General features: G+C 43.7%; 1 protein-coding gene across 4 annotated transcripts; it reads right to left on the bottom strand.

Moving 5' to 3' along the window:
- Positions 1–1097: 1097 nt before the first annotated feature.
- Positions 1098–13512, bottom strand: LOC100559503 (ras-related and estrogen-regulated growth inhibitor-like protein). 4 transcript variants are annotated; one of them, XM_062963073.1, is made up of 4 exons: positions 13258–13512; positions 9466–9519; positions 7170–7246; positions 1098–4076 (listed from the first exon to the last, which is right to left on the bottom strand). In XM_062963073.1, the coding sequence occupies exons 1-4, from the start codon at positions 13439–13441 to the stop codon at positions 3618–3620; spliced, it is 774 nt and encodes a 257-aa protein (XP_062819143.1). In that variant the 5' UTR covers positions 13442–13512; the 3' UTR covers positions 1098–3617. The 4 variants fall into 4 exon arrangements, with proteins under 4 accessions (XP_062819143.1, XP_062819144.1, XP_062819146.1 ...); XM_062963074.1 differs by having other exon boundaries at positions 1098–4043; positions 13258–13508; XM_062963076.1 differs by having other exon boundaries at positions 13303–13507.
- Between the last annotated feature and the right edge of the window lie 3064 nt (positions 13513–16576).

Below are 16576 nucleotides of genomic sequence, written 5' to 3'. Positions count from 1 at the left end.
GGACTGTGTGATGTATCAGCGAATAATGCGTGCAGATTCCAGTAAGGTGGCCTTCTGCAGCTGGCAGGTGGGGATTTTGTCAGCGCCGATTGTGTTTAAGTGCAGGCCAAGGTCTTTAGGAACTACATCCAGTGTGCCAATCACCACTGGGACCACCTTGACTGGCTTGTGCCAAAGTCTTTGTAATTCGATCTTTAAATCCTCATATTGTGTCAGCTTTTCCAGTTGTTTCTCCTTAATCCTTCTGTCACCTGGGAATGCAACATCGACAATCCATACTTTGTTTTTTAACACAATTGTGAGGTCAGGAGTATTGAGTTCCAAAACCCTATATTATTATTATTACTATTATTATTATTATTATCAACAACATTGAGGCTGGGTGGCCATCTGTCAGGGTTGCTTTGTGCTTTTGGTGCACAGAAGCAGAAGGGGGTTGGACTAAATGGCCCAAGGGGTCTCTTCCAACCCTCTTTATTATTATTATTATTATTATTATTATTATTATTATTATTATTATTATTATTATTATTAACATTGAGGCTGGGTGGCCATCTGTCAGGGGTGCTGTGCTTGTGCTTTTGGTGCACAAAGGCATAAGGGGATTGGACTCAATGGCCCAAAGGGTCTCTGCCAACCCTCTTTATTATTATCGTTATTATTATGATTATTAATTATTGCTCGGTGGCCAACTTTAGTCTGGCCCTCCAACGGTCCGAAGGATTGTGAACTGGCCCCGTTTAAAAAGTTTGGGGACCCCTGATTTAGAGCCTTATCTTTTCTGGCTAGGCGGGTGTCCCCTTCCTCCCTCACCGCTCCATGTGCGTCCCTCCCAGTGGAAGAGGACGACGTCCCAGGTATAGGAGGAGTCTATCAAGGTCTCCAGTCTTTGGTCCCGAGTATACGATAGCTGTGCTCCCCTGATAGAACCTCCAAACAAGCTCAAGGTCCTCTAGCATCACTCACAAAAGTGAATTCAGTAGCATGACAACAAATAGGATGCTAGCCTCTCTTTGTATATAGATCATTTGAGTGCCAGCCCAGTGCTTCTCCCATGTTTCCCGTCCTCTTGGGAACAAAAGCTGAACATATTTGAATGAGAGTTTGATACATCTTTATTACAGAAAGTAAAGTGCCAACACAGGGTTTGCCACCTGAGCCTGTTGCTTCTGCCTGTCTTCCTGGAACTCCTACAGTCAAGCCTCTCTTTTGTTTCTACCCATTTCTTATGTCTTTCATCGACTGTCGGGGTTCCAGAAGCTAATTTTCCAGCTGCAGATAAGTTACAGCTTCTGCTGGGATCTGCTGCACCTACACATGGTCCTGGAACAAAAACATGCCTCTCTTTGTATGGGCGTGTGCCATACATCAACTCACAAGAGCAACTGCCATGCCGTCAGTGTATGGATCACCAGGACAACAAGTTCTAGGCTCCCACCCACACAGCTACAGCATGGCAATAGCTAGCCAAGCCTCAAGGAAGCAAGACAGAGCGGAAGCTGGAGGAGACTTTGGCAATGACTCCCATGTCTCACCAGAAAAATGCAGTTGGCGACATGTCTGTAAGCTGCTAATACTAAGGAGATAGACCCCAGAATCTACAAGAGAAGGCTAAGATTACATCCAGCGAGCCTGACACATTCGGCTTCAGTTGTGCTCAAGAGTCTCATAGAATGCATGTGCAAATAACAGCATTACCTGAGACAATCTATAGTTCACCAGTAGGGGTAAGACTATATATATCAGTGGTTCTCAACCTTCCCGTGCCGTGACCCCTTAATCCAGTTCCTCATGTTATGGTGACCCCCAACCATAAAATTATTTTCATTGCTACTTCATAACTGTCGTTTTGCTGCTGTTATGAATCGTAATGTAAATATCTGATATGCAGGATGTATTTTCATTCACTGGACCAGATTTGGCACACATACCCAATATGACGGAATTTGAATACTGGTGGGATTGGGAGGTATTGATTTGGTCATTTGGGAGTTGTAGTTGCTGGGATTTATAGTTCATCTACAATCAAAGGGCATTCTGAACTCCACCAATGATGGAATTGAACCAATCTTGGCACACAGAATGCCCATGACCAACAAAAATACTGGAAGGATTTGGTGGGCATTGACCTTGACTTTTGGAGTTGTAGTTCAGCTACATCCAGAGAGCACTGTGAACCCAAAAAATGATAGATCTGAACCAAATTTGGCACAAATACCTGATACGCCAAAATTTGAAGACTGGTGGGGTTGGGGGGACTGATTTTGTCAACTGGGAGTTGTAGTTGCTGGGATTTATAGTCAACCTACCATCAAAGAGTACTCTGAACTCAGCCAATATTGGATCTGCACCAAACTTGGCACACTACCTACACGGTCAGTATTGAATACTGGTGGGGCTGGGGGGGGGGGGGGGGGGTTGAATTCTGGGAGTTGTAGTGCACCAGCACTCAGAGAATACTCTGTACCAACCTGGTGATGGAACTAGTAAAATTGTCACAGATACCCAACATGCCAAACTTTGAATACTGGTGGGGTTTTGAGGGGACTGACCTCAGAGGTTGAGAGTTACAGTTCATCCACATCAACAGAGTAATGTGCACCCAACTGATGGATCTGGACCAAACTTGGCACAAATATGACAAACTTTGGGGGGATTGATCCAACATGATGGTATAATTGTAGTTCTCCCTGTATCCAGAGAACCCTGTGACCCCCGCCAAACTGGATCTGAACCACACTGGGCACAAAGACCCAACGTGGCCAACTGTGAATAAAGGCAGGACTTGGGGGTGATTGACCCATGATTTTGAGAATTGTAGTTCACCCACATCCTTAAGCATTTTCTAATGGGAGCAGTAATAAAAAACAAAAGGAACAACTGTTTTTTTTCTAATAAAAATAGCTTTACAAATTATCTAAGCTGCTTCTGTTGCCGCTCCTCCTGATGCTGCTGGGCCACTCTCAGTCCCACATCATACAGTCATTTTCCCCCCTGAGTTGAAGGTTGAGAAACCCTGATATATATGCAATGGAATGGCCTGTACAGGTGGAGAATCCCTTACGCAAAATTCCAAATACTCAAAAGTTGTCCACATGGGTGGCTGAGATAGTAATGCTGTAATGTACACCAACTTCGTTTCATGCACAAGATTATTTTAAAACATGTTGAACAAAATTACATTCAAATTTTGTGTATATGAAATTAATTAGTCCTGGATCCAGTCTCCTCGACATCCCTTTCTGTAGATGCAAGTATTCCAAAATCTGAACAAAAACATTCCAAAATATACATTTTGGATAAGGGATACTCAACCTGTAACACCAGTATATAAAGTGTAACAAGTAACGTGAGAAGCAGGGTGGTGAACAGGTTTAAGTGCAGGATTGAGATATCGGGAGGGTTCGAATCCCCACTCCACCATGGAGCCCCAGAGGAAGGCAATGGCAAGCTTACTTTGAAACACCATGCCAAGAAAACCCCATAAAAGGGTTCTCTTGGGGTTACCATCTGTTGTAGTGCCTCTTGGACTGGCCCTGGAGCCTCCCATTTCTGGTGTAGAGACAACACCCAGCTCTGTGAGAGGACCCATTGCATCCCCAGGTCCCTTGCCCAATTCACATTGAGTCTGTCCTTTTCCGGGCGAACACAGCCGAGACACTCTTGACAATGCTGCGGATGCCGTTGCCTTTCTTGAGGGCCAGCTTGGCTTCAGAGATGCGCTCTGCCAGGCCGTGGAAGACCATGACCGCCCCGTGATAGGCTTCTGCCGCAGACACTTCGTAGAACTCGCAGTCCATGGAGCGCGCCAGGAGGCGGCCTTCCTCGCTGGAGACGGCGCGCCGGTGGTGGAGGTCTCGCTTGTTTCCCACAATGACGATGGGCACTTTCTCCTGGCTGGGGCCTTCCTTGGCTGCCTTGATGACTTGGACTTTGGGCCGCAGACTGTTGAAGCTGGCGCGGTCGCAGATGCTATAAACCAGGACAAAGCCGTCGGCCCATTGGATGCGCTTCTCCTCAGGGGAGCTCTCTTCTGCCCACTTCTGAGAAGGGAAACAGGCAAGGCAGTAAGGTTGCTGGACCGATGGGCAAAACACAAACAAGCATTTCATTCCACTGAACTGCAGCCATTCCGTCCATTGGGACAGCACATTTAAATGCTCTTAAACACTTTCTTCTAAATAAAATACCCTGCAAACACACTCTTATAGGATTAAAGCCTTGTGACTTGAAGGTTGGGTTGCTGACCTGAAGGCTGCCAGGTTTGAATCCCACCCAGGGAGAGCACGGATGAGCTCCCTCTATCAGCTCCAGCTCCATGCAGGGACATGAGAGAAGCCTCCCGCAAGGATGGTAAAAACATCAAAAACATCCGGGCGTCCCCTGGGCAACATCCTTGCAGACGGCCAATTCTCTCACACTAGAAGCAACTCAGGTTGCTCCTGACACGAAATTTTTTTTTTCATATATTAAATATGGGGCCTCAGGTGGTGCAGTGTGTTAAAGCCCTGAGCTGCTGAACTTGCAGACCAAAAGGTCACAGGTTCTAATCCAGAGAACAGAATGAGCACCCGCTGTTATCTCCAGCTTTTGCCAACTTAGCAGTTCGAAAACTTGCAAATGTGAGTAGATCAATAAGTACCAATCTGGCGGGAAGGTAACGGCGCTCCATGCATGTCGCCTATGGCCACATGACCTTGGAGGTGTCTATGGACAACGCCGGCTCTTCGGCTTAGAAATGGAGATGAGCACCAGCCCCCAGAGTCGGACATGACTGGACTTAATGTCAGGGGAAACCTTATTATTTTAATTTATTTATTTACTACATTTATATCCCGCCCTTCTCACCCCGAAGGGGACTCAGAGCGGCTTACAAATTAAATTTACATACAATATTATATTATTAGCATAGCACAATAGTGGCAATAAATTATTATATTGTACTATATCAATATATTGTAATATTATTAGTAATAATACATGTAACATATAATTAATATTATTATATTGTAAACCTTTGCCTTTACCTTTATATTAAATATCTATCCCACCTTTCTTTCAAAATGAGACTCAAGGTGGTTTAAAATGATTTAAATGAACTGTATTAAAACACTGATTTACAAAAGTTTTGTAAAAAGTTAAAAGAATAAAACAATTTTTAAAAAATAATAAGCTGAACCTATTGGAAGAGTTGGCCCTGGGACAGAAAGAGACATTTCTTCATGGATGACATTTAATTCTCCCTGCAAAACATGTAGGCAGGGACAGCTGGTACATCGTCTGCCACATGGGTGAATCCGCTCTGGATCTTGCCAGGGCTCTTCCTGTTGGGAGCCCTGCTATGGCTGGACAGGCAGCTCTCCTCTTCAGACCAAAGCAGATGCATAGGGAGCAGCAGGAAAATCCTGCGTGGATCTGAGTGGCTGCAAAACTGGAGTCAGAGATCTGCAAGATGTTGGGCCTTAGCTTCTATAATTGGCAACCCTGATTGCCATGTTGGGGGCAACTTCTAAGAGATCGAGGTGGTGATAAATGTTAATCCTTGCATTTCACTTCATTTAAAAACAATCGTTTTATGGTATTATGCCTGTCTTCATTGTCTTTCTTCCCTTTCCTTTTGTCTTTCGTTTAGTTTTTGACTTGTTCTACATTAGAATGATAGAATCATAGAGTTGGAAGAGACCTCACGGGCCATCCAGTCCAACACTCTGCTAAAAAATCACATTCAAAGCACCCTGACAGATGGCCATCCAGCCTCTGCTTAAAAGCAGAGAGTTCCACTGCTGAACAGCTCTCACAGTGAGGAAGTTCTTCCTAATGTTCAGGTGGAATCCCCTCTCCTGAAGTTTGAAGCCATTGTTCTGCGTCCTACCTGCAGAACCTATCTTGTTCATAACTTGGCAGCTGCCTGTACATAGGTTAAAGGTAAAGGTTTTGCCCTGATGTTAAGTCCAGTCGTGACTGACTCTGGGGGTTGGTGCTCATAGAATCATAGAATAGTAGAGTTGGAAGAGACCTCATGGGCCATCCAGTCCAAGCCCCTGCCAAGAAGCAGGAAACCACATTCATAGCACCCCCAACAGATGGCCATCCAGCCTCTGTTTAAAAGCCTCAATAGAAGGAGCCTCCACCACAGTCCGTGGAAGAGAGTTCCACTGCCGAACAGCCTTTCTCACAGTGAGGAAGTTCTTCCTAATGTTCAGGTGGAATCTCCTTTCCTGTAGTTTGAAGCCATTGTTCCGTGTCCTAGTCTCCAGTGCAGCAGAAAACAAGCTCCCTCCCTCCTCCCTATGACTTCCCTTCACGTATTTGTACATGGCTATCATGTCTCCTCTCAGCCTTCTCTTCTGCAGGCTAAACATGCCCAGTTCTTTAAGCCTCTCCTCATAGGGCTTGTTCTCCAGACCCTTGATCATTTTAGTTGCCCTCCTCTGGACGCTTTCCAGCTTGTCAACATCTCCCTTCAACTGCGGTGCCCAGAATTGGACACAGTGTGATTCCAGGTGTGGTCTGACCAAGGCAGAATAGAGGGGGAGCATGACTTCCCTGGATCTAGACGCTATTCCCCTATTGATGCAGGCCAGAATCCCTATTTCTAAGCCGAAGAGCCAGTGTTGTCCGTAGACACCTCCAAGGTCATGTGGCCGGCATGACTGCATGGAGCGCCCTTACCTTCCCGCCGGAGCGGTACCTATTGATCTACTCACATTGGCATGTTTTCAAACTGCTAGGTTGGCAGGAGCTGGGGCAAACAGCGGGCTCTCATTCCGCTCCCGGGATTTGAACCTGGGACCTTTTGGTCCACAAATTCAGCAGCTCAGCGCTTTAACACACTGTGCCACCAGGGACCCCTGTACATAGATATTGAAAAATCCACTTGGTATCTATCCACATGCACAGGCAGCAGAAGAGGCCGTGGGGTTTGGCCTGGAGCTCTGGAAACTTTTGCATTCTTCTGGAACTAATTGAAGCCAATTAAAAATGTTGCTCTCACACACATGATTCAAAGCCCTCTTTAGTTTAAGGTTTTAACTTTAAAGAGGGGAAAGGGCATGAAGTAGAAGGGGGATGATTTCACCAGTAACGTTTTTTCTTTTCATCAAAAGTCAAACTATAAATATGAGAAAAGGGTTAATTAAATGTGATAGGGTAGGAAAGTGCTCCCTCACCTGTGAGCAAGGAAAATCCCAGATGTGGAAGAGGATCTCTCTGCCCTCCGTTGCCAAAGTGTGGGTGTAGATGGATTCTGGGTGGGGAAAAGCAAGGCGTGAGTTATCGCTGCCAGAAAGTGGTCGCCTTCAACCATGGCTTTCCCACTCCCTTTGCAGCCTGGCCTTTTTCTCTAGGAGCGAAGGCAGGCACCGGCAGGAAACACAAAATGAGTAATGTGTTGTCAAAGGCTTTCATGGCCGGGATAATAATAATAATAATAATAATAATTATTATTATTATTATTATTTTATTCTTATACCCCGCTCCATCTCCCCGAAGGGACTCGGGGCGGCTTACATGGGGCCAAACCCAGTCATCAACAGTATAAAAAAAGCAATAAAACAAATCAAACAGAATAAAACAAGTTAAAAAGACATACAATACAAAGTGATAAAATCATAGATAAAATCTGTAAAAAACAGGGCCAAAGTGCTAGTTATTTTGCTTTCCTCAAGGAGGAGTGGTAATCCAAAGTGTCATAATCAAAAGTGCTAGGAAGAGCATACATATGGAACTAATTAGTGGAAGGCGACAGGGATCACTGGGTTGTGTGTTTTCCGGGCTATAGCTTAATCTCCTGGCTTCTTCCTGCCTGGGGGCATCCTTTATTCAGAGTAGTTAGCTGTCCCTGATTGATTCATGTCTGGAGCTCCTCTGTTTTCATAGTGTTGCTTCTTATTTACTGTTCTGATTTTTGTTCTGATTTTTTCTATCATGTCAGACTACACAGAGAAACCACTGAAATCCACTAGCATGTGGACAACTTCAACAGAAAGGAGGAAACCATGAAAATGAACAAAATCTGGCTACCAGTATTAAAAAAAACTCAAAAATCAGAACAGTAAATAAGGAGCAGCACTCTGAAAACAGAAGAATTCCAGACATGAATCAATCAGGGACAGCTAACGACTCTGAACAAAGGATACCCCAGGCAGGAAGACGCCAGTAGATGAAGCTATTTGATGCTAATTAAGGTGATTAATTACAACATTCACACTGTCCTCCAACTGACAAGAGTTCTTCTCTCACCCTGGATTTCCACAGATACAGTAGAGTCTCACTTATCCAAGCTAAACGGGCCGGCAGAAGCTTGGATAAGCGAATAACTTGGATAATGAGGGATTAAGGAAAAGCCTATTAAACATCAAATTAGGTTATGATTTTACAAATTAAGCACCAAAACTTCATGTTATACAACAAATTTGACAGAAAAAGTAGTTCAATACGCAGTAATGTTATGTTGTAATTACAGTAGAGTCTCACTTATCCAAGCTAAACGGGCCGGCAGAAGCTTGGATAAGCGAATAACTTGGATAATGAGGGATTAAGGAAAAGCCTATTAAACATCAAATTAGGTTATGATTTTACAAATTAAGCACCAAAACTTCATGTTATACAACAAATTTGACAGAAAAAGTAGTTCAATACGCAGTAATGTTATGTTGTAATTACAGTAGAGTCTCACTTATCCAAGCTAAACGGGCCGGCAGAAGCTTGGATAAGCGAATAACTTGGATAATAAGGAGGGATTAAGGAAAAGCCTATTAAACATCAAATTAGGTTATGATTTTACAAATTAAGCACCAAAACTTCATGTTATACAACAAATTTGACAGAAAAAGTAGTTCAATACGCAGTAATGTTATATTGTAATTACTGTATTTACGAATTTAGCACCAAAATATCACGATATATTGAAAACATTGACTACAAAAATGGCTTGGATTATCCAGAGGCTTGGATAAGCGAGGCTTGGATTAGTGAGACTCTACTGTATATATAAACCTTCCTTGCTTAGTTTCTCCATACCTCACAACCTCTATAGATGCCTGCCATAGATGTGGCCGAAACGTCAGGAGAGAATACTTCTGGTACATGGCCAGCCAGCCAGAAAAACATACAACCACCCCACAAAATGAGTATTTGACACTGACCACCGAACCACATGGACTCCTGCCCACGACTTGGAAATCATTACTTTTGAGGATCCCAACTCTCCCAACCAGGGAAGCCCAAAGAGACCGTTTTCTCAGTCTCTGCACATGTCTTATGTGCACAGACATGTTAGCAATGGGATTAAACCTCTTATTTTTCCTTGTGGTGGTGACGTAACTTAAAATAAATTATACACACACACATAGGGCATATAATGGGAATTGTACTCCAACGTATCTGGAAAGTGTTGGCTTGAGGAAGACCAGCAAGCTGCAACAAAACACATTTATGGCACGTGAAGGTGATAATGACACTTACCTATGTCTCCATATTCCCCGATGAACCTCCTGGTGAGAAAGCGCACCGTCAAAGCTGCAAGAAAAAGAAAAGAGTGGGAGTTGTAACTGCAATGTAAGGGGTCTGCAGCAGAGAAGGCAGGGCTCTTTTTCTATTCTCGGCTTTAGGAACACAATGAGCACAAAATAGCCCTGCAGGCAAGTTCGCAATTTCTAAACACTGTATGCACGTTTTTGAAATGTATTTTTGTAGGCTGTGCATCTACAACATTTGGCAGACATTTCTTCAGAGGGAAAAGCCAGTTCAGTCCTTACATATGCATCCATGAACTCGCCAACTGTTTTATATTGCAATCCTATTGTTTACAGATTAGAGAGACGACTGGCCAGAATTAACACATCTGAACTTCCTCACTGTGAGAGAGAACTGTTCAACAGTGGAACTCTCTGCCTTGGAGTGTGGTGGAGGCTCCTTCTTTGGAGACTTTTAAGCAGAGGCTGGATGGCCATCTGCTGGGAGTGCTTTGAATGCGACTTTCCTGCTTCTTGGCAGAATGGGGTTGGACTGGATAGCCCATGAGGTCTCTTCCAACTCTATGAGGTTTTATTGGTATAATTGTTTTATTGTTGTATCATTGATATTTGATTGTTTTATCGGGCTAGGGCCCATGTAAGCCGCCCCGAGTCCCTTCGGGGAGATGGGGCGGGGTATAAAAATAAAGTTATTATTATTATTATTCTATAATTCTATGATTTTATGAGTGGGTTTCCCTTTCCTTCCTTCCGAGGGGCAATTTCTCTCCCTTCTTGTCTCAGCCCCGTTCTTTTTTTAAAAATTATTTTTATTAGTTATTTGGCACAATCAACGTAATATACAATCAGAAAGTATGCATTCAAATATAATGAAACCTGTCTAGATCTGTATTCAAATGACAACTTGCGCAAAATAAATATAACATTCTTTGCTGTCCACTCTAATTCAAAACATTTTCAAAGCAAAATCCACCAGCTATTTCTCCCCCTTTCCTATCATATACAGAAATCCTATTTATTATATTTTTTTTTTAAAAAAGAGAGACTCTTTGCAAGGCAGGGAATATCGTTATGATCAAGAGAATTTCAGAGTACGTTTAAACACATCATGACATCACATTAGTAAAAAAAAAACCCATAAGAATGAGAACAGGCAATAAAATATTTTCTATGGTTTGAGCTTTTTGACTGTTTGACATACACCAGCATGGATAGCTATAAAAACCCAGTCTGCGGAAATTAAAAGTCATAATCAAATGTTTCATTAACATTAAAAAGGTAAAGGTTTCCCCTGACGTTAAGTCCAGTCGTGACCGACTCTGGGGGTTGGTGCTCATCTCCATTTCTAAGCCGAAGAGCCGGCGTTGCCCGTAGACACCTCCAAGGTCATGTGGCCGGCATGACAGCATGGAGCGCCCTTACCTTCCCGCCGGAGCGGTACCTATTGATCTACTCACATTGGCATGTTTTCGAACTGCTAGGTTGGCAGGAGCTGGAGCTAACAACGGGCGCTCATTCCGCTCCCGGGATTTGAACCTGGGACCTTTCGGTCTGCAAATACAGCACCTCAGTGCTTTAACACACTTTGCCACTGGGGCTCCTCATTAACATTATTTCAACACATTTAGCCTTTTCAGGAATCACTTACAATAGAGTCTCACTTATCCAAGACTTGCTTATCCAAGGTTCTGGATTATCCAATGCATTTTTGTAGTCAATGTTTTCAATATATCGTGATATTTTGGTGCTAAATTTGTAAATACAGTAATTAGAACATATCATTACTGCGTACTGAACTACTTTTTCTGTCAAATTTGTTATATAACATGTTTTGGTGCTTAATTAGTAAAATCATAACCAAATTTAATGTTTAATAGGCTTTTTCTCAATCCCTCCTTATTATCCAAGATATTCGTTTATCCAAGCTTCTGCCCGTTTAGCTTGGAAGACTCTACTGTATTTCTAATTTTGTAGCATTCCAGCTTGTCCAAATAGCATTACACATTACATTACTTCTTAGCACTTTAATCCCTTCCTACCTTATCTTATCCCATATTATTCCAGTTGACACTCTGACACTTGTTTATGCACTTTATTAAAGCTTTGGATATTATGTTTTATATGCCCGACCCCTTTTATCTCCAGGGGATAATGATGTATTATTACTCATTTGTTCTGATTTTATGTGTTTTATTGTATTTTTAGGGGCCCCTGGTGGCACAGTGCGTTAAAGCGCTGAGCTGCTGAACTTGCGGACCAAAAGGTGCCAGGTTCAAATCCCGGGAGCGGAGTGAGCGCCCGCTGTTAGTTCCAGCTTCTGCCAACCTAGCAGTTCGAAAACATGCAAATGTGAGTAGATCAATAGGTACCGCTCCAGCGGGAAGGTAAGGGCGCTCCATGCAGTCATGCCGGCCACATGATCTTGGAGGTGTCTACGGACAACGCTGGCTCTTTGGCTTAGAAATGGAGATGAGCACCAACCCCCAGAGTCGGTCACGACTGGACTTAATATCAGGGGAAACCTTTACCTTTTACCTATTGTATTTTTAAAGTGTTTAAAGTGTTTATTTCATTTCATTTATGTTATTACTGTTTTTGCTTTGATATTCGTTGTAATTGCTTTATTCTGTTTTGTTTTGGGCATCGCCCCATGTTAGCTGCCCCGAGTCCCTTCGGGGAGATGGTGGCGAGATAGAAAGTTAAAGTATTATTATTATTAGGTAAAAGGTAAAGGTTTCCCCTGACGTTAAGTCCAGTCATGTCTGACTGGGGGTTGGTGCTCATCTCCATTTCTAAGCCGAAGAGCCGGCGTTGTCCGTAGACACCTCCAAGGTCATGTGGCTGGTATGACTGCATGGAGCGCCGTTACCTTCCCGCTGGAGCAGTACCTATTGATCTACTCACATTGGCATGTTTTTGAACTGCTTTTTTTTCGTGTCAGGAGCAACCTGAGTCGCTTCTGGTGTGAGAGAATTGGCCGTCTGCAAGGACGTTGCCCAGGGGACGCCCGGATGTTTTGGTGTTTTTACCATCCTTGTGGAAGGCTTCTCTCATTTATTTATTTATTATTTATTTATTTACAGCATTTATATTCTGCCCTTATCACCCCGAAGGGGACTCAGGGCAGATCACATTACACATATAGGCAAACATTCAATGCCTTTTAACATAGAACAAAGACAAGACAAACATTGACTCTGAGCGGGCCTCAAACTCATGACCTCCTGGTCAGAGTGATTCATTGCAGCTGGTAGCAGCTGGCTTGCTCTCCAGCCTGCTCCACAGCCCGGAGCCCATGTCCCCGCATGGAGCTGTAGCTGATAGAGGGAGCTCATCCGCGCTCTCCCCGGGTGGGATTCGAACCTGGCAGCCTTCAGGTCAGCAATCCAACCTTCAGGTTACAAGGCTTTACCCCATTACGCCACCGGGGGCTCCTTTGAACTGCTAGGTTGGCAGAAGCTGGAGCTAACAGCAGCCACTCGCCGCTCAGGATTTGAACCTGGGACCTTTCGATCTGCAAGTTCAGCACCTCAGCGCTTTAACACACCACCACTGGAGCTCCTTATTATTATTCTTTAACTACAGGGTGTTTGAAAAAGAACTCCCTTGTTTCCATTTAATTTAAATGGAAACTAGGGAGTTCATTTTCCATGTATTTTTTTTTCTTTATCCTCTTCTTTCTTAACTATGAGTCATTTGTAAGTCACACGTTTGCAACTCGAGGACTGCCTGCAGGTCCCTAGCCCACCTTCCTGCTGGTTTTGAGATTAGAGATGCGCACCTGGGTTTCCTCTCACCTGAGTGACTCCCAGAGAGCGCCACTCACCTGACTTGCCCACCTGGCCTGCCCCAAGGACCACCACATTGGCTTCCACCTTGAGTGGGGCGGCAGGCGGCGTCTCCCCGGCAGAATGGTGGTCCGGGGTGAAGCTGGCGCTCCGGCGCAGCGGGATCCGCAGCACCATGGCCTCGCCCTTCCCTTGGCGCCGCCTGAGCCCACTGCGCCCCCTCCTCCGCCAGGAGCGGGAGTCTTTGGCTTGGGCTGTACCATTCGGCACGAACTGGGAGGGGTTCCCCTCAAAGGAACCATGTGTTGCATCATGTGTTGAAACACACACGACAAGCCCAGCGGGGCTGCTCTGATGCACAATGGAATGACCATGAAAAGAAATCTCATAACAATATGTCACAAAATTTGCAAAAAAAAAAAAAAAAAGTTCTATTCCTGGCTTGAAAGTGTTATTTCCTCTTTAATGGTGCGGTCCTGACTTCGAAGGCGTTTATGGCCGGAATCATTGGGGTTCCGGGCGTTTTTTATTTTTCGCGTAAGGAGCGACTTGAGAAACTGCAAGTCGCTTCTGGTGTGAGAGAATTGGCCGTCTGCATGGAGGTTGCCCAGGGTTACAACATTCACACTTCGAGGCCAGTGTGAATGTTGTAATTAATCACCTTTGTTAGCATTAAATGGCCTTCCCCAGCTTTGCATCCTGGCCTGGGAGAATCCTTTGTTCAGAGTCATTAGCTGCCGCTGATTGATTCCTGTCTGGAATTCTTCTGTTTTCAAGTGTGAGCCTGGGAAGGCCTGTTAATACTAATCTAGGTGATTAATTACAAAGCCCGGGCTGTGGCGCAGGCTGGAAGAGCAGCCAGCTGCAACCAGCTGCAATGAATCACTCTGACCAGGAGGTCATGAGTTCAAGGCCCACTCAGAGCCTATGTTTGTCTTGTCTTTGTTCTATGTTAAAAGGCATTGAATGTTTGCCTATATGTGTAATGTGATCTGCCCTGAGTCACCTTCGGGGTGAGAAGGGCGGAATATAAATGCTGTAAATAAATAAATAAATAAATAAATGTGTTGTCGAAGACTTTCATGGCCAGGATCACAGGGTTGTTGTATGTTTTCCGGGCTGTCTGGCCATGTTCTAGAAGCATTCTCTCCTGACGTTTCGCCCACATCTATGGCAGGCATCCTCAGAGGTTTTGAGGTATGGAGAAACTAAGCAAGGAAGTCGTTAGCTGCCCCTGGTTCTGCCCTCTGAACAATGGATGCCCCCAGGCAGGAGAAGCCAGGAGATGAAGCTATTCAATGCTAATCAAGGTGATTAACTACAACATTCACACTGGCCTCCAACTGACAAAGAGTTCTTCTCTCACCCAGGACCTTCCACAGATATATAAACCTTCCTTGCTTAGTTTCTCCAAATACCTCACAACCTCTGAGGATGCCTGCCATAGATGTGGGCGAAACGTCAGGAGAGAATACTTCTAGAACATGGCCAGACAGCCCGGAAAACATACAACAACCCTGTGATCCCGGCCATGAAAGCCTTTGACAACACAGAGAGATCTGCTTAGTGAGTGATGAGTCCACTGGCCATATCAACAAGAAATGGCAAACACAAATATTTGAGACAAATACACTGTCATAACTAACTAAAAAAAATTGAAACACAAGAAAAACAATTTAAATCATACATTTTGTAACATGAGAATGTAGAGGAGGAGTTCATTCCCACGATAAGGGCTGCTCCCATTTTGGGAGAGAAAATGACCTCTCCCCTGGGAGGCTGGGGGGGGGGGGGGGGACTTGGCTCTGAGGCCGAGAAGGGGGGGAGGGGGTCATAGAATAATGATAATACTAATAATACAATATAATAATTATTATTATATATTATATTTTACATGCAATATTACTAATAATATTACAATATATTGATATAGTAAGGTAAAGGTAAAGGTTTCCCCTGACGTTAAGTCCAGTCGTGACCGACTCTGGGGGTTGGTGCTCATCTCCATTTCTAAGCCGAAGAGCAGGCATTGTCCATAGACACCTCCAAAGTCATGTGGCCATTGGCATGACTGCATGGAGCAGCGTTACCTTCCCTTTGGAGCGGTACCTATTGATCTACTCACATTTGCATGTACAATATAGTAATTATATTGTACAATATAGTAATTACAGTAGAGTCTCACTTATCCAACACTCGCTTATCCAATGTTCTGGATTATCCAACACATTTTTGGAGTCAATGTTTTCAATATATCGTGATATTTTGGTGCTAAATTCATAAATATACTAATTACTTCATAGCAATACTGCATATTGAACTACTTTTTCTGCCAAATTTGTTGTTTAACATGATGTTTTGGTGCTTAATTTGTAAAATCATAACCTAATTTGGTGTTTAATAGGCTTCTCCTTAATCTCTCCTTATTATCCAACATATTCGCTTATCCAACGTTCTGCCGGCCTGTTTATGTTGGATAAGCGAGACTCTACTGTAGTACAATATAGTAATTTATTGCCAGTATTGTGCTATGTTAATAATATATTATTGTACTAGCTGTGCCCGGCCACGCATTGCTGTGGCTTAGTCTGGTGGTGTTGGTCAGTCTACATTAGGTTGTATTGATGCTGTGACCTCCACCCTTCTTTATACTCACATTAGTAGTAGTATTTGAAGTCTGTTACCTTCTTCAATTTTTGTGTTGATTGATAATTGCTTGAGATCCCTGTTGTCTTTGGTTTGTTGTTAATTGTAATGTCTGATTCTGCTGAGTGCGGTTTATATTTTTATTGTGGTACAATAGTCTTTTTTTTTTTGTTTTGCCTGTGTAGGTGTTTATTATTATTGTTGTTGTAGTGATTATGAAGGTTGGATGTTAGATGCTACTGTATTGTTTTTTGGAGGCCCAGTTTAGCACTGACTGGCCTCTCAGCCTCAGTGCCTGGCTGTTTCTTGCCTGTGATGGTGTTGATTCTTACTGTTGTTGTTGTTGTCATTGTTATTATTGTAATTGTTTTTTTGGAGGCCAAGTGTGAATGTAGGGATTGGGGAGGTGGATGAGTTGTGTTGTCAAATGTTGTATTTGTTATAGTCACAATGCGTTGTTGTGAGTTTTGTGGGTCTGGATTGTGGTTTTGTGGTGTGGTTGTGTTGTTACAACTGAGAGGCAAGGCTTTTGTGTTGTGTTGCGAAGTTTTGTATTTCTGGGTCGTTTAGTTGTGTGCCAAGTTTTGTATTTCTGGGGCGTTTAGTTGTGTTGTTATAGTCACGATGCATTGTTGTGAGTTTTGTGGGTCCGGATTGTGGTTTTGT

The sequence above is a fragment of the Anolis carolinensis genome, unplaced genomic scaffold (assembly GCF_035594765.1).
Source record: "Anolis carolinensis isolate JA03-04 unplaced genomic scaffold, rAnoCar3.1.pri scaffold_11, whole genome shotgun sequence".
Classification (NCBI taxonomy): Eukaryota; Metazoa; Chordata; class Lepidosauria; order Squamata; family Dactyloidae; genus Anolis; species Anolis carolinensis.
This window is presented reverse-complemented; position numbering and strand designations above follow the sequence as displayed.